The 22,921-nt window shown below is 40.0% G+C and overlaps 1 protein-coding gene across 1 annotated transcript in view; it reads right to left on the bottom strand.

The window, feature by feature from the left end:
- LOC126194818 (sodium-coupled monocarboxylate transporter 1-like) overlaps positions 1-22,921 on the bottom strand; it is a 201,534-nt gene that overhangs the window by 19,315 nt on the left and 159,298 nt on the right. Inside the window, exons 13-14 of the mRNA XM_049933145.1 lie at positions 17,001-17,185; positions 318-510 (exon numbers count right to left, since the gene is read on the bottom strand). Of these exons, the coding sequence (XP_049789102.1) occupies positions 318-510; positions 17,001-17,185 (378 nt within the window). The remainder of the gene's footprint in view (positions 1-317; positions 511-17,000; positions 17,186-22,921) is intronic.

Genomic DNA, 22,921 nt, shown 5'->3' with positions numbered 1-22,921 from the left:
GGGATTGATGACCACAGATGTTAAGTCCCATAGTGCTCAGAGCCATTTGAGCATACGGTACATTCAAAGAAAAGTCAGGTAACGTAATTATACTCACATACGTGTCGCGAAACGATTACCACCGGAAAATGAGAGAAATTCAAACTCATACAGAGGTTCATCGATTGTCGTTCTTCCCACGCATCATTCTCGAATGGAAAAGGGAAGGGGGGAAAATGATAGTGGTACCAGAAGTTCCCTCTGCCTCATACTTTAAGTGGCTTGTAGAGTATAGATAATGAAGACGTATGCGTAGAGTGTTCAGACGGGAACGTTACCTTGTAGCCCTTGTCGAGTGGCTCTTTGGGCAGCCAGCGGCGCACCAGCGGGCTGAAGAGGTGTGGCCCTGGTCGCGGCTCGTCTTCTCCAGGCCGCACCACGAGGCTCACCAGCTGCGACACCACTATCGTGATGGTCCAGCCCATCGCCGTGTACCACAGGTGTGACAGCCGGTACACCGTCCACACATCGCTGTAACCAATCAACTTTACAGTGTGCACACCGAAAGGACATATTCAAGAATACAAAATTGAGGGTCTTTTGGGTAACGATCAGTTTGGCTTTAGAGGAGGTAAAGTCAGCAGAAAGGCAGTCTCGTGCTGCACCTGATAATGGAAGCAAGACTTCCCTAAAGCCAACACTTGTTCATAGGATTTGTCTACATTGATAATGCGTTTGACAGTATGGAACAATGCCAACATGCTCGAAATTCTCAGGAAAACAGATCTGAGTTGTGTGGAAAAGCGGGTAATATACACGGTCAACTAACATCAATGTGGCCACCCCCTATGTTTGACGTCAACGTGCAATGACCACTCACAGACGGCAGGTCGCAGTACCAACAGTGGAGCGTATATAAGGCGTGCCGGTTTGGGGATGGAACACAGTGCAGCTGTCATAATGCTGAAACGGAGTGACGTCCAAAGGGGCATCATCACTGGCTATCGGTCAAGGGTGGAAGCATTTACGAAACGGCTAAGTTCGTAAACTGTTCACGTGCCGCCGTGCAAAATGGTACCATTCGAGACTGGCGCCGAGGCAGGCAGGTGTACTACGGGCCACTCATGACAGTGGTGAACGACGGCTCTGGAGTTGTATACGGGCGACTAGACATGCATCTATTGGGCACCTGACCGTCCAGATGATCCAAGTGGCTACCAAGAGCGTCTCCTCGACGACCGTTCAGCGAACGTTGCTGCGTATGGTCATCCACAGATGTGCCTGGTTCGTACACCCGTGCTGACTGCTGGTCATCGGCGAAAAAGGCTGGAATTTACACTTCAGTACTGCAAACGGATGTCCAGTGGCTATTTCAGATGAATCACGTTTTATGCTCCGTAGGACAAATGACCATTGGCATGTACATCGTGAGACATCTGAAACCAAATACCTTGGAATAATCGTCGGGAGGGTTCAGGAGGGAGGAGGGAGCCTTATCATCTGATGAATATTTTCGTGACGTTCCCAACATGATCGCGTCATTCTGGAAGGCACAGCATATCAATGCAAGTACGCATTTATTATTGGGGACCATACTGAGGCTTTTGAGACGTGTACAATATCTACAAAACTAAGACGAAAAAGTAAGAATGAAAGATCAAAAACGAAATGCTTGGATTAAAATGTGTGTAAGACAGGGATGCTGCCTTTCACCCATACTGTTCAGTCTACACGTCAAGGTAACTATGACCGACATAAAACAAAGATTCAGCACTGTGTTTAAAATTCATGATGAAACGGTATCAATAACACTGTTCACTGACGCCATTCCTATCATTAGTGGAAGTGAAAGGAATTGCAGCATCTGATGAATGGAATGAACAGCCTTATGAATATAGAATGTGGCTTGAGAATGAACCGAAAAAAGACGATAGTGTCGAAGGGTAGCCGAAATGAGATTATCGATAGGCTTAACATCAAAACTGATAACCACTAAGTACATGAATTTAAGGAATTCTGGTAACTTGGAAGCAAAATTATACGTGACGGATGAAGCAAGCAGGACATAGAAAGCGGAGCAGCACTTGCAAAAAGGGCATTCCTGGTCGAGAGAAGTCTGCTAGTATCAAATATTGGTCTTAATCTGAGGAAGAAATTTCGGAGAATGTACGTTTGCAGCACAGTATGGTATTGATTGGCGACTCCATGTTGTCTTGTGCACAACGACCAGATAACAGGTATATTTGAAAAAAGAGACAGCATTGGTCGTATATTTTTTACTATAGCAAAATCGATTTTCTGTCACTGAGTGACCATCTTCAGTGCTATATTGTATAACTTAAATTGGGATGCACTGTTGTCACTAAGATTACGGCGATCACCGTAAGCTTAGTGACAACAGTGCATCCCAATTTAAGTTATACAATATAGCACTGAAGATGGTCACTCAGTGACAGAAAATCGATTTTGCAATAGTAAAAAATATACGACCAATGCTGTCTCTTTTTTGAAGTATACAGTATGGTATGGTAGTGAATCATGGCCTGTCGTAAAATCGGAACAGGAGAGATCTGTTGCTACAGAAGGATGTTGAAAATTACATGGACTAATAAGAAATAAGGAACTCTTACGCAGAATGAGCGAGGAGATGCAAATATGGAAAACACTCACAAGAAGGGAGAAGATATTAAGACATGTATTAGGACATCAAGGAATAATTTTTATGGTGCCTGAGAGAGCTGTAGTGGGTAAGAACTATAGGGGACGACTGAGAATGGAATATAGCTTTAGTATCCGACAGCGATTAGAATTCCATGCCCAGCTTGCCTCTTCTCATCTGGAAATGATTTTATAATGTGAAAATTTCAAGTTTTACTGTGGTCTGTGCTCCACATTAAACTTTTATTTTTGAGTTATCAGTCTTCTGACTGGTTTGATGCGGCCCAGCACGAATTCCTCTCCTGTGCCAACCTTTTCATTTCAGAGTAGCAATTTCAACCTACGTCCTCAGTTATTTGAAGACTGTATTTCACTCTCTATCTTCATTTACAGTTTTTATCCTCTACAGCTCCACCTAGTACCATGAAAATTGTTCCCTGATGTCTTAAATGATGTCCTATCGTCTTGTCCCTTCTTCTTGTAAGCTTTTTTCACACATTTCTTTCCTAGGCGATTTTGCGGAGGACCTCCTCATTCCTTCATTTCAGTGTTCTTCTGTTGCATCACAATTCAAATGTTTCGATTCTCTTCCGGTCTCGTTTTCTCAGAGTACGTATCTCACTACCATACCATGCTGAATTCCATACTTACTGTAAGTAGGCTGTTTAGGTTTTTTTATTGGTAACGCCACCTCTGTATGAAAATCACTGGCTGTGCTGTGTGCAGTCTGTGGCTAGTTTGCATTGTTGTCTGCCATTGTAGTGTTGGGCAGCGGCAGCTGGATGTGAACAGCGCGTAGCGTTGCGCAGTTGGAGGTGAGCCGCCAGCAGTGGTGGATGTGGGGAGAGAGATGGCGGAGTTTGGAAATTTGTAAGATATACAATGATCTGTTATGTATATTATGAGTTTTCAACATTATTAAGGTAAATACATTGTTTGTTCTCTATTAAAATCTTTCATTTGCTAACCATGCCTATCAGTAGTTAGTGCCTTCAGTAGTTTGAATCTTTTATTTAGCTGGCAGTAGTGGCACTCGCTGTATTGCAGTAGCTTGAGTAGCGAAGATTTTTTGTGAGGTAAGTGATTTGTGAAAGGTATAGGTTAATGTTAGTCAGGGCCATTCTTTTGTAGGGATTTTTGAAAGTCAGATTGCGTTGCGCTAAAAAATATTGTGTGTCAGGATAAGCACAGTCATGTATAATTGTTCAAAGGGGACGTTGCATAAGTCGACCCTTTGCCGAGGATACCTCACTGGAATCTTCTGATTTTTTTCTTGTAGTTTGTGTAATTAGTGTAGCTATTGTTTATTGCTAGCGCGTAATTATAGAGAGAATTTCCTTTGTAGTTATAGTTTTTCATTGTTGTACATAAAACAGTTGTGGCATGCATGTAGATTTGCAGCAAGTATTTCGCAACTGCGCTTGCAATTAACTAGATATTATTTTCAGTGCTATGTTAATGTGTTCTCTTATTTTTGCTCTTCAAATTGTGATTTTCTGTGTTATCGTGTGAAATATTGTGACAATAATGCCGTGTGAAAAACGTAACACTAGGCTCCAGAGTAAACTGAGAAATAATAGTGACGACGAGCGTAGCTTATCAGCACCACTGTGTAATGAAGTAACAGACATTCAAAGTAGTAATTTGGTAATAGTGCATAGGGAAATGGAGCGGGCGGCAAACAATGGCGTAGACAGTGAAACAAATAGTGAACAGGGAAGCATTATCGATCGATCGGTCGGCAACAGCTCGCCTCAGGAATCGGGAATGACAGGACACAATCTTGCAAATACTGCAGATTCAGGTTTTGGGTCCTCACCGTTTTCTCAAATAAGTCAAGACACATTTTCTGCTTGTCAAAATGTCAATGTTGCCGGTGCAAATTCACTGCCGAAAAGCACTGAGGAACATGTTTCAGACACCAGTGCATTGTTATTACAGTTAATGCAACAAATGGGACAAAAGCTACAAAAGTTAGACACAACACTTGAACAAAATCAGAAACAAATGGGACAAAATCTTCAAAAGTTAGACGCAATGGAACAAAAGCTTCAAAAGTTAGACTCAGTGGAACATACGCTTGAACAAACACGTGAAGACTTAACTACTGAGTTACATAACATCGAATGGAAATGTCAAAAAGTCTGTAATGACATAAAAACACAAATTTGTGAGCATTTCCAACCTATTTTTTCGCGGCGTGAAAATGCATTACAGAATCACGAAGCAGCCATAAAAGAACTGCAAACCATTGTTCATGAAAATCACGACACCTTGCAAGCTAAAATTGACTCAGTTGCATCTACCGATTCGGTTACGCAACTTGCAAAAACTCAGGAAAACTTAAAGGACACAGTAGATACTCTGAAACTTGGTTCAGAAAAACACACTGAGGAAATGTGTTCACTATCGGAGAAAGTAGCCGAACTTTCGGATCAGTTCACAACTTATCTACGAAGGTAGATGATAATCTGAACGACACAAAGCCGGTAGTCTTTAATGACACAGAAGAGTATGAACAAATTAAGAAATTCAAACAAAATCAGAATCAAATTAATACGTAACACCAAAGAGAAATCAGGGAAGTACAAGATCATCTGACACAGGGAATACAAGAATTACGTATTTCAGAGGACACTCGCGCTCCAACACGGGAAGAGGAACTTAGAAATACGGAAAAGCCACAAAATAATAACACAGGGCATTTCGGAAATTATGAAAGAAATTGGCAAGGTGCACCGAATTTTGAGATGGAACCGCCGACACGACGTAACAATGACCGATATGCGACTCACCGACATCATGATTTTGACTATAAGCTGTTCATTACTGCACGTAAATTCAAAACATTTAAGAATTCCGGCATCGACATTCATCCACAAGCGTGGCTCCATCAATTCTCTCATTGTTTTCCTCACAACTGGTCATTAGAGCACAGATTAGAATTTATGTGTGGCTACTTAGAGAATGAACCAGCTGTAAGAATGCGATCGGTCATTCACGATTGCCACAGTGAAGGAGAGTTTTACCATGCCTTCCGCTCAGCATATTGGTCTCAAGCCACACAAGACCGAGTAAAACATAGCATCATAATGATGAACGTTTCGAACATTCTGAATTTTCCAGTCTTATGAAATATTTTGAAGACATGTTGCACAAGAATCAGTACCTGTCAAACCCATACAGCCCCTCAGAACTCATCCGCATTTGCTTAATCAAATTACCTCAACATTTACGACACATTATTTTGGCAGGACGTTGCAAAGACGACATTGAAGCTTTTCAGGGACTCTTACAAGAATTAGAAATTGACACAGACAGTCGCGGGATGCGAAAACAGGAAAACAATCACTACAGGTCACATCCGTCACAATTCCGTGACGACAGAAATAATAACTGGACACGACAAGGCTATTCTTACAACGCAAATCGTGAACAAAACAGACACCACCCATATGACAACCACTGGCAGAGTAACAATAGTTACAGAGAAAGATCGCATTTCCGTAGTAATGAATATGACAGAGAATACCTTAGAAACAGACAATATGGGAACCAAAACAATTATTATCAAGGGAGACAGAATAACTTCAGACGCAACAGTTCAGCGTGCAGTTACGATTCAGGAAGAAATTCTCCACCACATGACCGACAAGAAAGAAATTATGAAATCTACCGACATGACGACAGACGAGATAATCATAACGACAGACCTGAATTACATCAGAACTGGCGGGATTCAAACAGAGCAGGGCACTTTCGACAACGTGAATTTGTAGAAGCTAGGTCTCCTAATCCCAAAAACGACGCGCGCCAATAAAGGAACAGACAATGACTCGCACCCAGGCAGCCACCTGCGCCGGCTGGCTCAGAGAAAAATAACACAGACGCTAACCTTGAGAAAAGATTTAGCATTCCTTACCGACGTATAAAACATGACAATTGCTTTTCAGTTGAAAGTCTGCGTACTAGGAAGAGTAAAGGTTTACACCACATGTAAAACCGTTTATTGAAAGATAATCTGCTTTTTAAATTTGTCTTTGCCATATAACTTTTCACTTCAAGTTACTAGTAAGCTTTGTCACACTTACAAACTGTTAACATGCAACAGTGTTTGAAGTTAAATATCCAGTCAAGAACCAAGAGAACTTATTTAAACAGAAATTACGAATGCATTGTTATTATGCTCAGACAACACAGTGTTATTGTGTGTGTACATTCTTGCTTGTTAGTTGCACGATTACGTAACGACTATAAGGCTCAGATACTTAGAACATTTACCAGTACTGCTAATGAGATTTTAATGCAACATTTTGGTTTACTTGAAAATACATTCTGGATTTAAAGTACTTTCTGTGAGATACCAGACGACACAGTGGTTAGTTTATGTGACACCTAGACGATTTTATCACGACGCTACTAATGAGTGACAATTTACAATGTTGCTTTTGCGGTGTATCTGTTTTATATCTCCACAGTTTTCTGAATTCTTCTGGAAAGTAAAACACGTTTTAGTAGCAGCTTTTGTGGCATAGCTACAATGAGACAGCCTTTTCCGTAGCACAACAATACGTTTCAGTACAGTACTTTCTTCATCACAACAATAAGCGTAATAACTAAGATATCTATAGGCAAAGCATTTCACTTTCGTTTATGATGAGGTAAGTACATTGACTTCAGCAGAACTTTGCTTACAGAGGACGATAACTACGACACTTCCACAGAATTATCTTACAGCAAGACGCACATTTAGCGCTACAGCACACGCATTTGAGAGATTAATTTTGTACTTAAGCCATTTATTTTTCAAGATTTTTGAATTGCAAAGAAGGTTTTCCGTGATGCATTTCATTCCATTGCTGTAATCTGTAACACTTGAGGGTATAATTACATTAATCCTCAGGGGGGTACACGCTTACTTTGTGTATCATGTGTTTGGCAAGCACAAGGAGCCCTAGCTAATATGGTATTTGCTTATACAACTTTACACATCGGTACCATATTTCTCTAACACAGAATTACACAGCTATCTGATCATTTAACTGAAAGAGACAAATATTTATTTTACTACATCAGTGACAGATGTTTACGTAATTACACAGTTGGATAATTTCACACTTATGAAATTGTATTTTGTCTGTACTTTGTGAACTGTTCATATTTTTTCCGAACCACTGTGATACTATGACAGCTTTGAATGATGTATTTGGTATGGGATCATGATTTTTAAAGTACGTTTGAGGTAGATGACACTACTGAAATGAGCAGAGAATTTTCTTTAGGTTTTGAAATTATTGTAGAAAGCTACAACGTTTTTGAGATTTGACTGAGGTGTTATGATGTTATTATTACGACGACGATGTGTATTATGCTGCTGAGGTATGTTTATGATTAATAAGCTGATGCTATATGAGTTATTTGATTATGCTACGTATCTGTTATGAGGAAATATTGAAGAAGTGTCGACGAATATGTATATGTGTAAAAAGGTAAGGAATAATGAGTAGTGGTTAGGGACTCTGGTTTGTGAAAAAGGTTGTTGGAAACCAAGAATCGTACTTTAAAAGTTATGAAATGTATGTAAATGCGCGAATGTATTACAATGCTGACGAAAATTTTTTGGACACTGTTATATTTATAGGATTTTGTTTCTATACATTTGTAATGCAAATTCTCGACCTTTGAAATTTTTATATGAGACTGTCACTGTAGCGGAAACTGCTGTCATAAATATTTCGGTAAGAAAGCTAAGTGACCTTGATGTAATGCGTTGTGGCGCCCAGCTGGGCCAGCTGCCTGGAGAAAAAGCCATTAGGTGGAGAAAAAAAGAGGCCATTAACCTCGCTTCTGACATTCCTTTGTAGAAAGCATCGCAAATACGACACGCTCATTACTTGGAAACATATCGTACTTTCTGATATTTACTGAAATGCCTAATGAAATGACAAGAAATAGTTTGTCTACACACCTGATTATGACTACTGTCTTTCTAGATGAGATATTTTTTTTTACTACTTATGAAATGCCACATGGTTATTGAACGATGTTCTTATGCTTTGCTTTGTACATAGTTGCTTATTTCGTTTGATATCTAGTTTCTAGCTGCACTGCAGCATTGGTTAAAATAAAATTTTATAGATGTACTAATATAAATATTTTCTGTCTACAGATCGAGTAAATAATAATTTTTTTCAAAAAAATGAGGGAGCACAAAAAGACATTTACCTTCACAGGAACTGCATTCATAATTTTCTTTTCAAGTACTTGGTAATTTCTTTTGTAGAATAAATTGTGATGCATCACTCTAGTGTTAAGATGTGACATAGGTATAAGACATGGCCATTTTTAGTGTAATATTTTTTCTGCTTGAACTTTGTCATGTTTAGGTATAAGTTATTTCATTTTATGCTGCTGTTTGCCAGGCGTAGTGCTACTACATTTCACTTTGCATTACTCTGTTAAGCCAGTTTACTACTGATTTATTTTTCTTGTTTGCTGCTCATTGCCTTATATTAGTTGTAATTTATGCTGCTTACTTTGCCTTTTGTATTTTTTGTCATTGATGTTTGTGTTAATTGTTTTGTGCTGCTGCATTGCCTCGTCCCTTAGTTTAGCATCTGAGCTCAGTAGATTTAAGTTAGCTTAAGAGGGGGTAGCCTATAAGAGAATGAGTTGCGATGAATTTGAAGAAATGCACTGAGAGGCTATATGAGAAAAGTACAGAAAGCAGGTATAGATAGGACTTTTTGGAAATAATGAAGAACGAAGGGAGATCTCCGAGAAGTAAAGAAAGTTTTGTTTGCAAAATACTGCAGTAAAACAAACCCTGTCCTTTTGTGTTATCCCCCTATGTGTTTGTGTACCCTTGTGTACTTATTTTCTTCCTGTCTCTGTGTACTGTTTCATAGAATTTTTCTCTCTTGTAATACTAAGCTACATTCACTATGATGAGGAATACTGTTATCCTCAAATATAATTTGCATTAATAATATGTTATTTACTTTGTAAAGATGTTTAAACATTATTTGTTCTGGTTTGTTTTAATGCTCACGTGTGAAGTTGATGTTTCGAAAGTTATTCTGATCTTTTATGTATGTACTTATGTCATAATTCCTGTAACACTGATGTATATGTTATTTCGATTCTTTTGTAAAGCCTGTGCTACAAATGTTATCTGTATTGTTATGTTTTTTAATGATGTATTTTCTACCTTTGTAATTGTATTCCTATGTTATGAAATTGTAATTGACACCAGTTCATCAAATTAAGTAACTTGTAAGTTCCATTTCACTGCACACGTTTCTGTTGCTCATAGTATATGGACAATATGTGAGAAGTAGGGATTGTTAGTGTTTGCACGTGTGTTAATAATTCAGCAAGGGACTGGATAACAGCATTATTGGTTCTAAGGGCAATTCCAAAAACTTTGTGAGTGCACAAGTGGTGGTTATGGACTTGCTATATTATCTGCAAGACTCTTCAATGGTGATTATGCACCTGCACAGTCACAACAGATGGCTGCTGGCCATCTCTATAAGGACTACAGTGGGTCTGCATCTTTGATGACCCACCAATACCATTATTTCTACAAGGACTACAGTGGGTCTACACCTTTGATAATCCACCAATACCATTATCTCTACAAGGACGGCAGTGGGTCTGCACCTCTGGTGGCCCATCAATACCATAATCTCTAACAAGACTACAATGGGTATGCTCTGTGACGACCTACCTACCAATATTCTTCAAAACGTCGACTGACTCTGCTGTGGGTTTGCTCTGTTGTGGCCCATTACCTGTCTGCATGTCGAGAGTCAGCACTGTCTTTCCATTGGAAGGACAACACTACTTCTTCAAGACTGCATGGAAATCCACTACTTCTGTGTGCATTTTCTTTTACTGCTCAGACTTTGAGAATTTTACTATGATGGATGATCAGGACTGTCTTTATGGACTGTGAGAAAATTTTAGCTTTTGACCAACATTGTATCAATAAGTGTGTGCATTTGATATCTTTGTTATTGTAATTATCAAAAATTTTATCAAATCATTATTGGCCACTGCCCAAAACAATTTGTAAAATCTTTTGTGGGGAGCATGGGGGCTATGTAAGTAGGCTGTTTAGGTTTTTTTATTGGTAACGCCACCTCTGTATGAAAATCACTGGCTGTGCTGTGTGCAGTCTGTGGCTAGTTTGCATTGTTGTCTGCCATTGTAGTGTTGGGCAGCGGCAGCTGGATGTGAACAGCGCGTAGCGTTGCGCAGTTGGAGGTGAGCCGCCAGCAGTGGTGGATGTGGGGAGAGAGATGGCGGAGTTTGGAAATTTGTAAGATATACAATGATCTGTTATGTATATTATGAGTTTTCAACATTATTAAGGTAAATACATTGTTTGTTCTCTATTAAAATCTTTCATTTGCTAACCATGCCTATCAGTAGTTAGTGCCTTCAGTAGTTTGAATCTTTTATTTAGCTGGCAGTAGTGGCGCTCGCTGTATTGCAGTAGCTTGAGTAGCGAAGATTTTTTGTGAGGTAAGTGATTTGTGAAAGGTATAGGTTAATGTTAGTCAGGGCCATTCTTTTGTAGGGATTTTTGAAAGTCAGATTGCGTTGCGCTAAAAAATATTGTGTGTCAGGATAAGCACAGTCATGTATAATTGTTCAAAGGGGACGTTGCATTACATTCTCAGAAAGTTCTTCCTCAAATTAAGGCCTATGTTTGACACGAGTAAACTTTTCTTGGCGTGGAACGCCCTATTTGCGAGTGACAATCTGCTTTTTATGTCCTCCTTGCTTCGTACATCACGGGTTATTTTGCTGCGTAGGTAAAAGAATCCGTCTACTTCGTGATCCACAATTTTTATACTTCTCATTACTTTCACTTTTCTTCGATACATTCCCCTTCCATATTCTGCACTTAGTAGACTGTTCATTCCATTCAATGGATCCTGTAATTTTTCTTTACTTTCACTGAGAATGGCAATGTCATCAGCGAATCTTATCATCGGTATCCTTTCACCTTAAATTTTAATCACTCTCTTGAACCTTTCTTTTATTTAGGTCATTGATTCTTTGATGTATAAAATGAACTGTAGAGTCAAAAGACTACTCCACTGTCTTATACTCTTTTTAATACAACCATTTCGTTCTTGATCTTGCACCCTCATTGTTCCCTTTTGGTCGTTGTACATATTATACGTTACTCATCTTTCTCTAACTTACCTCTGTTTTTCTCAGAATTTCGAACATGTTGCACCATTTTATATTGTCGAACGCTTTTTTCAGGTCGGCAAATCCTATTAATGTGTCTTGATTTTTTTTCAGTTTTGCTTCCATTATCAGTCGCTAGGACTGAACTGACTCTCTGGTGCCTTTGCCTTCCCTAGGCCAAACTGATAGTCTTCTAATGCGTCCTCAATCTTCTTTTGCATTCTTCTGTGTAATATTATTGTCAGAAACTTGGATGCATGAGCTGTTAAATTGAGTGTGCGATAGTTGCACCTGATTTGGTCTCTCACAGACGGCTAGGTAGGTCAGTTTAAAGTCCAAGAGCATGCTGTTAGAACTCTCTCGTCAAACAGGTAGGTCGATAGCCCAAGGTCATCGCTGCCACAGATCTCACCGCCTGCCATGGTAGTGAAACTTATGTAGGGACTTCTAATAACTCGCCCTTGGTTCGCTACTACGCCACTTGAAACTCTGTGAGTTAATAAAACCATCATCTCGCTTTCTTATTGTCTGATTTTTAATCTTCCGTGTTCGTTTTCGTTTCATAGTTAACAGAAGTTGGTTCATCACAGTGCGCATCTGATTACGACTCCTCGTATGTTGAACTGCGTATGTTTGAACTGCGTTGTAAATATGTTACTCGTGTTCTGATTGCGTTCTCGTATCCGTAACGTTGGGTGGGGTTAATGATTCAAAATTGGTTTTTGTTTCATATGAAACAGAAGCTGTTTTCGTTACATGGTGTTCTGAGAACTTACGTGTATCTGTTATTGCTTACAAATCTGAGTTTAAACTGTTCGACTTAAATGCATTGTTTGTATGTTGCTTGCATTCTACGTTATTTTTGTTGCATCCTGTGGTATCGATAGCAACGATGCCACGGCTTAGGTGCCAGTTAAGTTGGCACTACGACAGACAACGACGACAGCGCCCTCTAGCAGGCGCTACGAGCACCACTAGAGATTGTGCCCATTTGATCGAGAGCAGACGGCCGGGACACGTCGCTTCAGGTTTCTTTACATACGACGGGTCTTAGCATTGCCCCTCGTTGCAAGTTATGTAACCATGTATTAACTTGGGTTTTTTTCCAGCCAGTAAACCACTTTTACTTACTTGCAGTACCAACGTATTTTTCCTGCTCCTGATCCTACCCACGCGCCGCCTTCCAGGCGGGATACAAAACGTCCATTATCAGTACTTTCTCGCATTTAATGGAGATCTCCGTGTTAGCAGGTTTTGACAGGTTTGTGTATATCTGTCGATACCAGGCAAGCGACTTTCAAGTACAACGTCTGACCTGTACGGGAATATACATAATGAATGTACGAGTACAGGTCGTAGACGCTTGGTTAACGACATATGAAAGTTTGCGTCTGCCCGTGAGTCGTGTACGGGTAGCCAGAGGGTAAGACAACGACTCACGATAAGCGGTAAATCCGGGTTCGAGGCCCGGTCCGGCACAGATTTTCATTGTTGTCATTCCATTCTACAGTTGATGGTTGTCCACATTCGCAACTGTGAATTCATTTAATATATCACTTTGAAGATGGTTGTAAGTTTTTTTTCTTTTCTTGATTCATCAGTCTTGTGACTTGTTTGACGCAGGCCGGCACGAATTCCTCTCATTTGCCAACCTCTTCACCTCAGAGTAGCACTTGCAACCTTTATCCTCAATTATTTGTTGGCTGTATTCCAATCTCCGTCTTCCTCTACAGTTTTTACCGTCTACAGCTTCCTCTAGTACCATGGAAGTTATTCTGTGGTGTTGTAACAAGTGTTTACCATCCTGTTTCTTCTTCTTTGTCTTCCATATATTTCTTTCGTCGCCAATTCTACAGGGATCTTCCTCACTTCTTACCATATTTGTCCACCTAATCTTCAACATTCTTCAGTAGCACCACATATTAAGTGCTTCGACTCTCTCCCGGTTTTTCCACAGTCCGTACTTAACCATAACGCAAGCAACACATTTACGTTGCAATTCAAGGAATCAGGAACAGAATATGTAGTTGATAACAGCAACACGGCCGAAATTGCAATATTCGGTTTTACAATCAAATACACTTAACCGCCAGAGTACTAGAATCGCCGATGTATAAATGAAAAATGTTATGAACTCGTACTCGTATTTCGAAAAGCAACAGTACGGATTTATCTCTCGTATCTGAAGTTCACTGTCACGCCACTTTCCACGTCGTAAGACGGGCCTTGCACTTCTGATATTTTGGTGTTGCGTCGTTATTACACTGCTTAAGTCATAAGACTAATAACTTCAGACCACACTCAATCTGTATGATTATTGGTCCACCGCGACTGTCTGATATTATTAGGGATGCTAAAAGACAACATCAGACGGCAATTCTCACCATACGTACTGAAATTCTGTTCACGACATTGCCCCTCTGCAACAGGAGTTGTTGAATTACAGCTGACATGTTGACGACGTGCTATTAAGAGCATCGTCTTTGCTAAAGACCAATAGTTACGCTAATTATTGCTTTTTTATCGTATGAATCGCCATCAGCAGTAATTTTGTACACTTTTTTGGTTTCACTAAAAAACTATGTCATGGAAAGCATGAGTGTTAATTTTTAATTCTTTACTACATTATTCCGTGAAGAATTGAATTTTCAAATGTTAATAGACTTTTGGGTCACCTCGTACACACTTAAGACGATTCGTGATGACGCTGAAAAGCAAGATTACAATCTCTCTTCACAACTTCAGACAAATCCAACAAAACAGACAAAAGTCAATTAACCTTAAATGGCTTTCATTCAGGGTACTTTGAAGGACAAACATAAATTTTAGAATGAGTGTCACTGAACACCTGAAGCGCTGAAAAGTGGAAAAACATACCACATTTTCAAGCCACCTCACAAAACCGCCAGTCACCAGTAATAATAATTTGTAGAGAGCTATGGTCCACATGTCACAACCCAAAGATATCTACTACAGTAACATTTAGACACGCCATCTGCCTGACTTCAAGGAACTATTTGTGGACCTTATAATTTACGGCTAAAATTTTCGAATTTTGCCGAATTGCAGTTTCCAATAAAGCTGTGATTTAAGTCCATAATTCCGATGTATGCCCTGATTATGATGTTTTTCATCCTCAGGATTTCATTAATAGGTTTTTTCTTGAATTTATCTCATCAGTTTCTCATAGTCCATATTTCGTTTATGAGATCGTCAGCCGAAAAAAAAAAGCTACCAAAACCTACAATTTCAACAGACATTAGGCTACATATGGTCCATTACTACAATTGGTATTTATGTTCCTAAAGTGGTTCTAAATTCAAATAATAACAAATTTTTCATGTATTTTGAGTGAATTCGAAGTACAGATCCAGGGTCTCATAAAGAGTAACATTCAGGTGTCCATTTATTGACACCTATTTATTTATTTCTTAAACTCTAACTAATACTGTTATCAACCAAGAACATTTTTGTAAAAAGAGAGTGGAGGTTAGGTATGACACTTGATGCCCTCATGATGAGGCACTTACCTAACAGTAAGATGGAGTTGATAGGTTAGTAGACGTTAGTTGTGTGAACATCTGTGTGAAGTATCCTAACTTTTCAGTAGAAAATAGAAATGTTTTTTGAGGTAATTACTGCTGTTAGAGATAAAGTAACTAAAATGTGGAGTGAAAAATTTATAAAATATTGAACGGAGAGAAGCTGTGATGCATTGGAGGACGGGACAGAGACACAAACGAAACCAGTTTTGGAAAATGTACCGAAGGAAACCACACTAGAGATAATAATGGGCCTACCTGGAAAAATTCTGCATCTCACTGTTTGAAGTCAGATATTAGTAGGTGTGTAATTACTGTTTTGTAAAAGATGTAGCATCATAGGAAACTTAAAACAGGTCTACATTTTCAGTTTTTACGTCGATATACTCTGCGAAATCCGTGAAGTGCAAGGCAGAGGGTACATCCCCACTGCACTAATTATTAGGGCTTTTTCCCTTCCACTCACGTATGGAGCACGGCAAAAATGATTTTTAAATGCCTCTGTGCACGCGGTAATTAACCTAATCATTACTATCCCTATGGAAGCGATAAGTTCGGAATATTTTCCTAAGGTCACCATTTGAAACTGGTTCTTGAAACTCAGTTAGTAGAGTTTCTCAATATAGTTTCCTTCTATCTTCAAGAGTCTACCAGTTCAGTTTCTTCAGTATCTCTGTGGCACTCTCCCACGGATCAATCAAATCTGTGACCATTCATGCTGCCCTTCTCTGTATATGTTCGTTATTCCCTACTAGCCCTGTTTGGTACAGGTCCCACACACATGAGCAGTATTCTAGGGTGGGTCGCACGAGTGATTTGTAAGAAATCTCCTTTATAGATCTCCCAAGTATAAATTGAAGTCTGTTGCCTGCTTTACCCGTGACTGAGTCTATCTAATCGTTTCCACGTCACGTCCCTACTACGTGTTACACCAAAGTATTTGTATGAGTTTATACATTTACAGTGGCTCACCAATATTGTAAACATGGGATACTATGATTTTTAGTTTCGTGACGTGCACAGTTTTACATTTTCAACATTTAAAGCAAGTTGCCTGTCACTGCACCACTTTGAAATCATATCAAGGTCTCGCTTAACATTCGCTGAGTTTCGTTCAGATTGTACATCGTTGTAGGTAAATGTATCATCTACGAAAAGTCTGCGGTTACTTTTAATATTCTTCGCAAGATGATTAATAATCAGCGTGAACAGTGAGGGACCCAGCATAATTCCTTGAGGTACACCCGAAGTTATTTCGACACCTGACGATAATTCTCAGTCCAATGCTGCCTCCTCCCTTCCACGAACTCCGCAATCCAGTCACATATTTCGTCTGATACCCCATATGATCGCAGTTTTGATAATTAGCGTAGCTGTGGCACTAAATCAAATGCTTTTCAGAAATACTGCACCTACCTGACTGCCTTGATCATTTGACTTTCAGGATTTGAAGTGCGAGTTCACAAATGATCCATATTTTAGAATCCTTGCTGATTGGCATGGAGGAGGTCGTTCTGTTCGAGATAGCTCATTATGTTTTAACTCAGAATATGTTCTTTCACTATATATCTCATAGATGACATGTAGGTGGTAGGTATACTTTACTTTTACCTGTTGTGGTAGTCGACTGTGACAGCCACAGAACCGTTGTTCGCTCGGTCAAACTCGTAGAGGCACCCGTCAGTGGAGAACGGCTTGGTGGCGAAGCGGATGTCTCCCCTGGCCTGGTAGGTCTGGGCGCCCAGAGACAACCACGCCATCAGGGCCACGCTGGTTAGGCCGCCCACTAGCACACCCTGCGCATGCGCAAACAAACCATCAGGCACAAGTAAAGCATCCCAACACTGTAGAGGAGTGCAGGTAATAATGCAGATGCTGAGAAAATGTGCGGTGGCAAGAAGAAGTGTACGACATAAACCACCAGCCAATAGGACCATTCTTCTTCATCTGTTTGTATCGTGCACTTTGGATGTGTAAAGCGTTTAGCGTTAATTTGAAGCTGCTTTGCCTATATGATCAAGATACTTAGCGATCGCAGAGTCCATTAAGGGTTGCGTAAAGCAAGCACGACAACAGTTCCGTTAACCGTTTGAGTCCCAACAAAATGAAAAAAAATTTCGCATAATTCAACTTCATCATCATAATGATCAACTAATACAAGAAGAAATTGCCAGAAAGCAAAAACTATCAATTTTTAAGGAGGTGGTCGTACTTTAAAATAAAAAAGTGACATTTTTCACAAAACGTATACTTGTTATCATAGTAAGCAACGAATGTAAGATGAAATTGGCATAAAGTAATCAGTTGTTTTAAGGAAGTGGTTTCACTATGGAACCACTGGGACATGTTGTTTTCAACCACTCAACATTTCATATAGTATATTCGAAAAGAAATTCGCATTTTCCCCTAGACAAAATTCCACATCTCGAAACTTCCATAAACTCATAACGCCTAAAACAAATTGTAGTCCTGAATAACAAGCAAAAATGGGCCTAAAACTTGACAAAATTTTTTATCATAACTACATACTGGCCCAGTGGATTCATTTCGATAATACTGATAAAAGACGTAGTACAAAATCAAATTTATGTTATAATAACTTAGATATTTTTGCTTTTACTGTTAGTGCTCTCCTCAACAAACCCATATATCAGAATCTCCTGCAGTCCCGTAACACAGTCTCTGTCACTGTTGCTTTAAACACTGTAAGTAACTGACATAATGCACTAAACTCGTAGAAGTACCACAGTGTACTATTAAAAGTCCCTGTCTTGCAATCGCATTGGTAGTTCCATAAGAAATGCACCAGTACTACAAAAACATTACCAAACTGGTGGTCTCAGGCAGAAACGACTAGGGCTTAAAGCATTAAGAAGTTACAACGATAGTTTTTCAAGTGTATTAGTTGTTATAGGCAGGGTCCGAGGCAGAAGTCAAATATGGCGCTTACTCCAGTTTGCAAGTTAAGTTTGCAAGTTAGCAGGATATGCAACACCTGGGGATGTGGTATGGCACATGGCAGAGAACACAATGCAAAGTGTTTTCTATTCCTTTCTGTGCCTCATCCGCCCTCTACTTGTTTTCAGATCAGAATAATGAACTCGACAGGTAGGCTCCGCTAACCGTCATAGATACACATGTAAGTAGTTACAAAAGCATTTGTGACTTATATTTTACAGTGAAGTAACACATTATGTATTCAAGAATCAAAAAGGAGGAGTGGGAATGGGAGACCAAGAAAGAAGTGCTTGTGTTAGGAAGGATGTGAGACAGGAATACAGTATTTCTATCTTAATATTCAGTGTGTAGATCGAAGAAACAATGACGGAAATAAAAATAGATTCACGAGTGGTATTACACTTTAGGGTGTACGGACAGCAACGATAAAATTCGCTGATAGAATTGTTGTCCTCAGTGATAGTGAAGAAAAATTACAGAAAGAACAATCAGATGAGTGCAGAACAGGTGTTGAGAGCCGGCCGTGGTGCCCAAGCGGTTCTAGGTGCTGCAGTCTGGAACCGAGTGACCGCTACGGTCGCAGGTTCGAATCCTGCCTCGGGCTTGGATGTGTGTGATGTCCTTAGGTTAGTTAGGTTTAAGTAGTTCTAAGTTCTAGGGGATTGATGACCTCAGAAGTTAAGTCCCATAGTGCTCAGAGCCATTTGAACAGGTGTTTAGAGTAAATAAAAAAAGATGAAAGTAATGAGCAGTAGCAGAAATGAGATTAGTGTCAAGCTTAACATCAATCGGGGGTCAGAAGTAGGCGAAGCGAAGAATTCTTCTATCTTGGGAGGGATTTGGCACATGAAAATGAAGCAGACTTGCAGACTAGCTCTGGTAAAGCGTGAATTCTAAAAAAAAGTCCACTAGTATCAAACATTGCCACTAATTTGAGGAAGAAGCTTCTGAGTTCTTACCTTTGGAACACAGCACTGCACGAAAGTGTCATGGACAGTGAGGAAACCGTAAAACTAGGGAATCTAAGCGTTTGAGATGAGGTGCTGCAGAGGGTTGTCGTAAGTTAGGTAGAAGAGGTTCTCCAGTCTCGGCGAGGAAAGAAATATGTCGTTAAAACGGGGCAGGTGGAGAGGGCGCGTGTTAAGAGACCAGAAAAACTTCATTGATACTGAAGGAAGCTGTAAAGGGTAAGAGCTGTAGGGAAAGAGAGAAACTGGAGTATAACCAGCGAATATCCCCGTCATTGGGTGTAAGTGCTACTTGGATGTGAGGAGATTAGTACAGAACACTGAAGAGGCCAAAAAAATCTTTTTAAAATATTACATTATTTTTTTGTCGCTGGATAAAGTAGCGTGATACAAATAGTTTACTGTTCGAAACAGGCTATTAATGCAAGATAAATGACAACTTTATCAGCAAGTTGAACAGTCGCCGGTGGACAAAATGGTTTTGATCATTACATAATCAGACGTGTTCACAATAGTCCTTCATGATTGACTAGGGCCAGTTACCTGTTCAATGTTGATATTTTTTGATTACATATTCTTCCAACTTGCATAGTTAAACCAAATGATGTTCTAAAATGAAGAAGAAAATGGAATGGACATAATCGTTAGCACAGAATATGACTTAAGGATGAACAAAGCTAAGATGAAGGCGATGAAAAATAGTGGAAAGGAGAGTAACAACGTGATTGACGTCAAATCTGGTTCAAAAATGGCTCTGAGCACTATGGGACTTAACTTCTGAGGTCATCAGTCCTCTAGAACTTAGAACTACTGAAACCTAACTGACCTAAGGACATCACAAACATCCATGCCCAAGGCAGGATTCGAACCTGCGACCGTAGCGGTCGCGCGGTTCCAGACTGTAGCGCCTGGAACCGCTCGGCCACTCAAATCTGGGAACGACTCATATTGGCACAAGTGAAAAAGAGTGTCTTATCTAGTAAGTAAAGTTATACAGGATGGCTGAAACGGGGAACACACCAAAGGTTCACTGCCTGAAGAAAAGAGGGAAGCACCTGGAGAACAGGGGCAGTCGTCAGTGTAACTTGCTGGTGGTTGTACAGACTACTGGCGACTACGTTGCTTATTAGAGCTGCAAATGTGTTTGACAGCTAGAATGGCTACCAGAGTGCTTTAGTGTTAGTCGTGTTTAGTATTGTTACCGAGCTTGGCGTAAAGAGCGTGTAAAAAGCGTGAAAAGCACCAGCTGTCGAGTGATTACTGTAAGGGACACAGAGATGCACTTGACAGAATATCCAGCGGACAACACTGTGGGTATTCATTTGGCTGATCGGTCAAATCGTACAATATCCAAAACTGTGGGGAATTCGTGTGTGGCACTGGCCAGATATTAGATTACATGACAACCTCAGGGCAGGTATACCTGTCGTCAATATTGCGTTCGAATACGTCTGCCCACAACAAGGAAGGATCGTCATATAGTGCATCAAGCACATCGTATCAGCATCAAATCTGTGGCTGCCATCCGAAAACAAGTAATGGTCTCCCTAAAATATTCTCTTATCCGACACTATTAACTGGAGATTAGCAGCAAATTGACCAGGGTAATATCATCCCATACACAGTTGCGTTTGGCGTGGTGCCGTGACGGGAAAGCGTGGACTGCTAAGGAATTCAGTGATGAACTGCGGTTTTGCACATTCTAAATGCCCATTGTCGGCGAATATGGCGGAGATCTGGAGATGTCTCATGGTTCTAGTGTTAGAGAGAGGCACAGCTGTGTTAATGCTGGCGTTATGGTGTGTGGAGCCAGTGAGTATGATTTCAGGTATGGGTATGTGAAGGTATCATGATGTGGTTTTTGAACAGCCCAATACTTGACTATACATAGTACATGACTCTATGAACTGTGTACGTGATGTTCAGGTACTCCTGTGGCCAGAAAGAAACCCCAGCTATCCTTCCTAAAACATGTGTGGAATCCGCTCAGCCATCAACGCCACCCCTTTGCAGGTATACAGAATATCGAGGACTGGCTACAAAAATTGTGGGACAGCTTGCCGCAGGAGAGAAACCCTTCCCAACTATATCAGTACTTGCAGACAGGCCAGAATGGTGGAACGTCATAGTGACAAGGGTATTGATTCTGCTACGTTCTTTGTAAATTGCATTCGATTTTATGATCACTGAAACAACGTTACATGCCCCCTCAACCAGTGAAGTTCCATTTCATTTCCTCATCTTCTTCACTCTTTTTGTCAGGCTGCGTAACAAGCAAGTTTAAATTGGGTAGTCTAAGCTAGGAAAAACTGAATCGCGACAGATGAAAAAGCTTTCTTCAGTAAAAGGCTCCCACTGGCATCAGACATTTATATGGAAATGAGGATGAAGGTGTTTTATGTCTATATCTGGAGTACAGCCTGCACTGACCATCGCAAATCCGGAGGAGAAGAAACTGGAAGCATTTAAAATATGGAGCTGCTGAAGAATATGAAAAATTAAGGAAATCTACAAAATGAATAACGACAAAAACGAATAACTGAATCAAGATTAAGAAATACCCTTACCAGAAGAAAGAGCAGGTTAGTGAGACATCTACAACAGCATCACTCTAGAAGAATCGGTAGAAGAGGAGAATAGGAGGAGCAGGTAAGGGCTAGAATGTGCGAAATAGGCTATAGAAGATATCGGTTGTAGTAGCTACACAGTGATTGAAATTTTAGAATATAGGGAAAGATGTAGGACAGCACCAAGTCAATAGGATTAATAAGAACTTTTGAGACAAATCATCCGATTATGCTGTAAATTGACCAAATCCTCAGACACCTCAAATGACACCTCACATTTTTATTAATGCACAGACGGTTAACATCCTTTACAAGTATATAAGTATCTAAATTTGCCTCTAAAGTCAATGCCACTTTCATGTAGTTATTTGATTATATGAGTAGCGTACAGAAAGGAAATTGTCCAGATTAATATTACACGTTTCTGACTAACACGCGAAAGGTTCATGATTTGTTGCTTTCTCACTGTCCGACTCTGCTTGCTGTTCACGTAATTAGGCAGCGAGACATAGGTGGACGCACTGGAGGGAAATGACGCCAGTTCATGTCAGACGGTAGCAGTGAAGGGACTGACTATGGAGGACACGGGAGTGTGCACGAAAACACTGACAGAATTAACGCTTAAGCTAGAATATCAAGGGAGCAAGAACAATGCAAATACTGAAAGTGAAATAATGAAACAATTGTATAGGGCAAAGTGTCTGACCAATAACAAAAGTGGTGCAAATGGTACTAGGTTTATATATTAACAGTTGGTGTCGACAGACAAACTGGAAAAAAATATTAATTTACAAATCAGAAAGAATAACTGAGGACGTCTTCTTTTTCTAATGATTTTCCCACAAAACGACACCAAGTAAGGAGCGACGCACTCAACCAGGTCTCGCCGAGATCTTTCAGGTAAAACTGCACACTTTATTGCCATGCTCCGTAAACTTTTCAGCTGTAGAAGGCTGATCATGTCACATTATTAATATAAAGACTGCGGAGGTCACTGCTCAAGTATAAATAATACGTGGTACGGACTCTTTTATTGTTG

This window comes from Schistocerca nitens, chromosome 7 (genome assembly GCF_023898315.1).
Source record: "Schistocerca nitens isolate TAMUIC-IGC-003100 chromosome 7, iqSchNite1.1, whole genome shotgun sequence".
Lineage (NCBI taxonomy): Eukaryota > Metazoa > Arthropoda > Insecta > Orthoptera > Acrididae > Schistocerca > Schistocerca nitens.
This window is presented reverse-complemented; position numbering and strand designations above follow the sequence as displayed.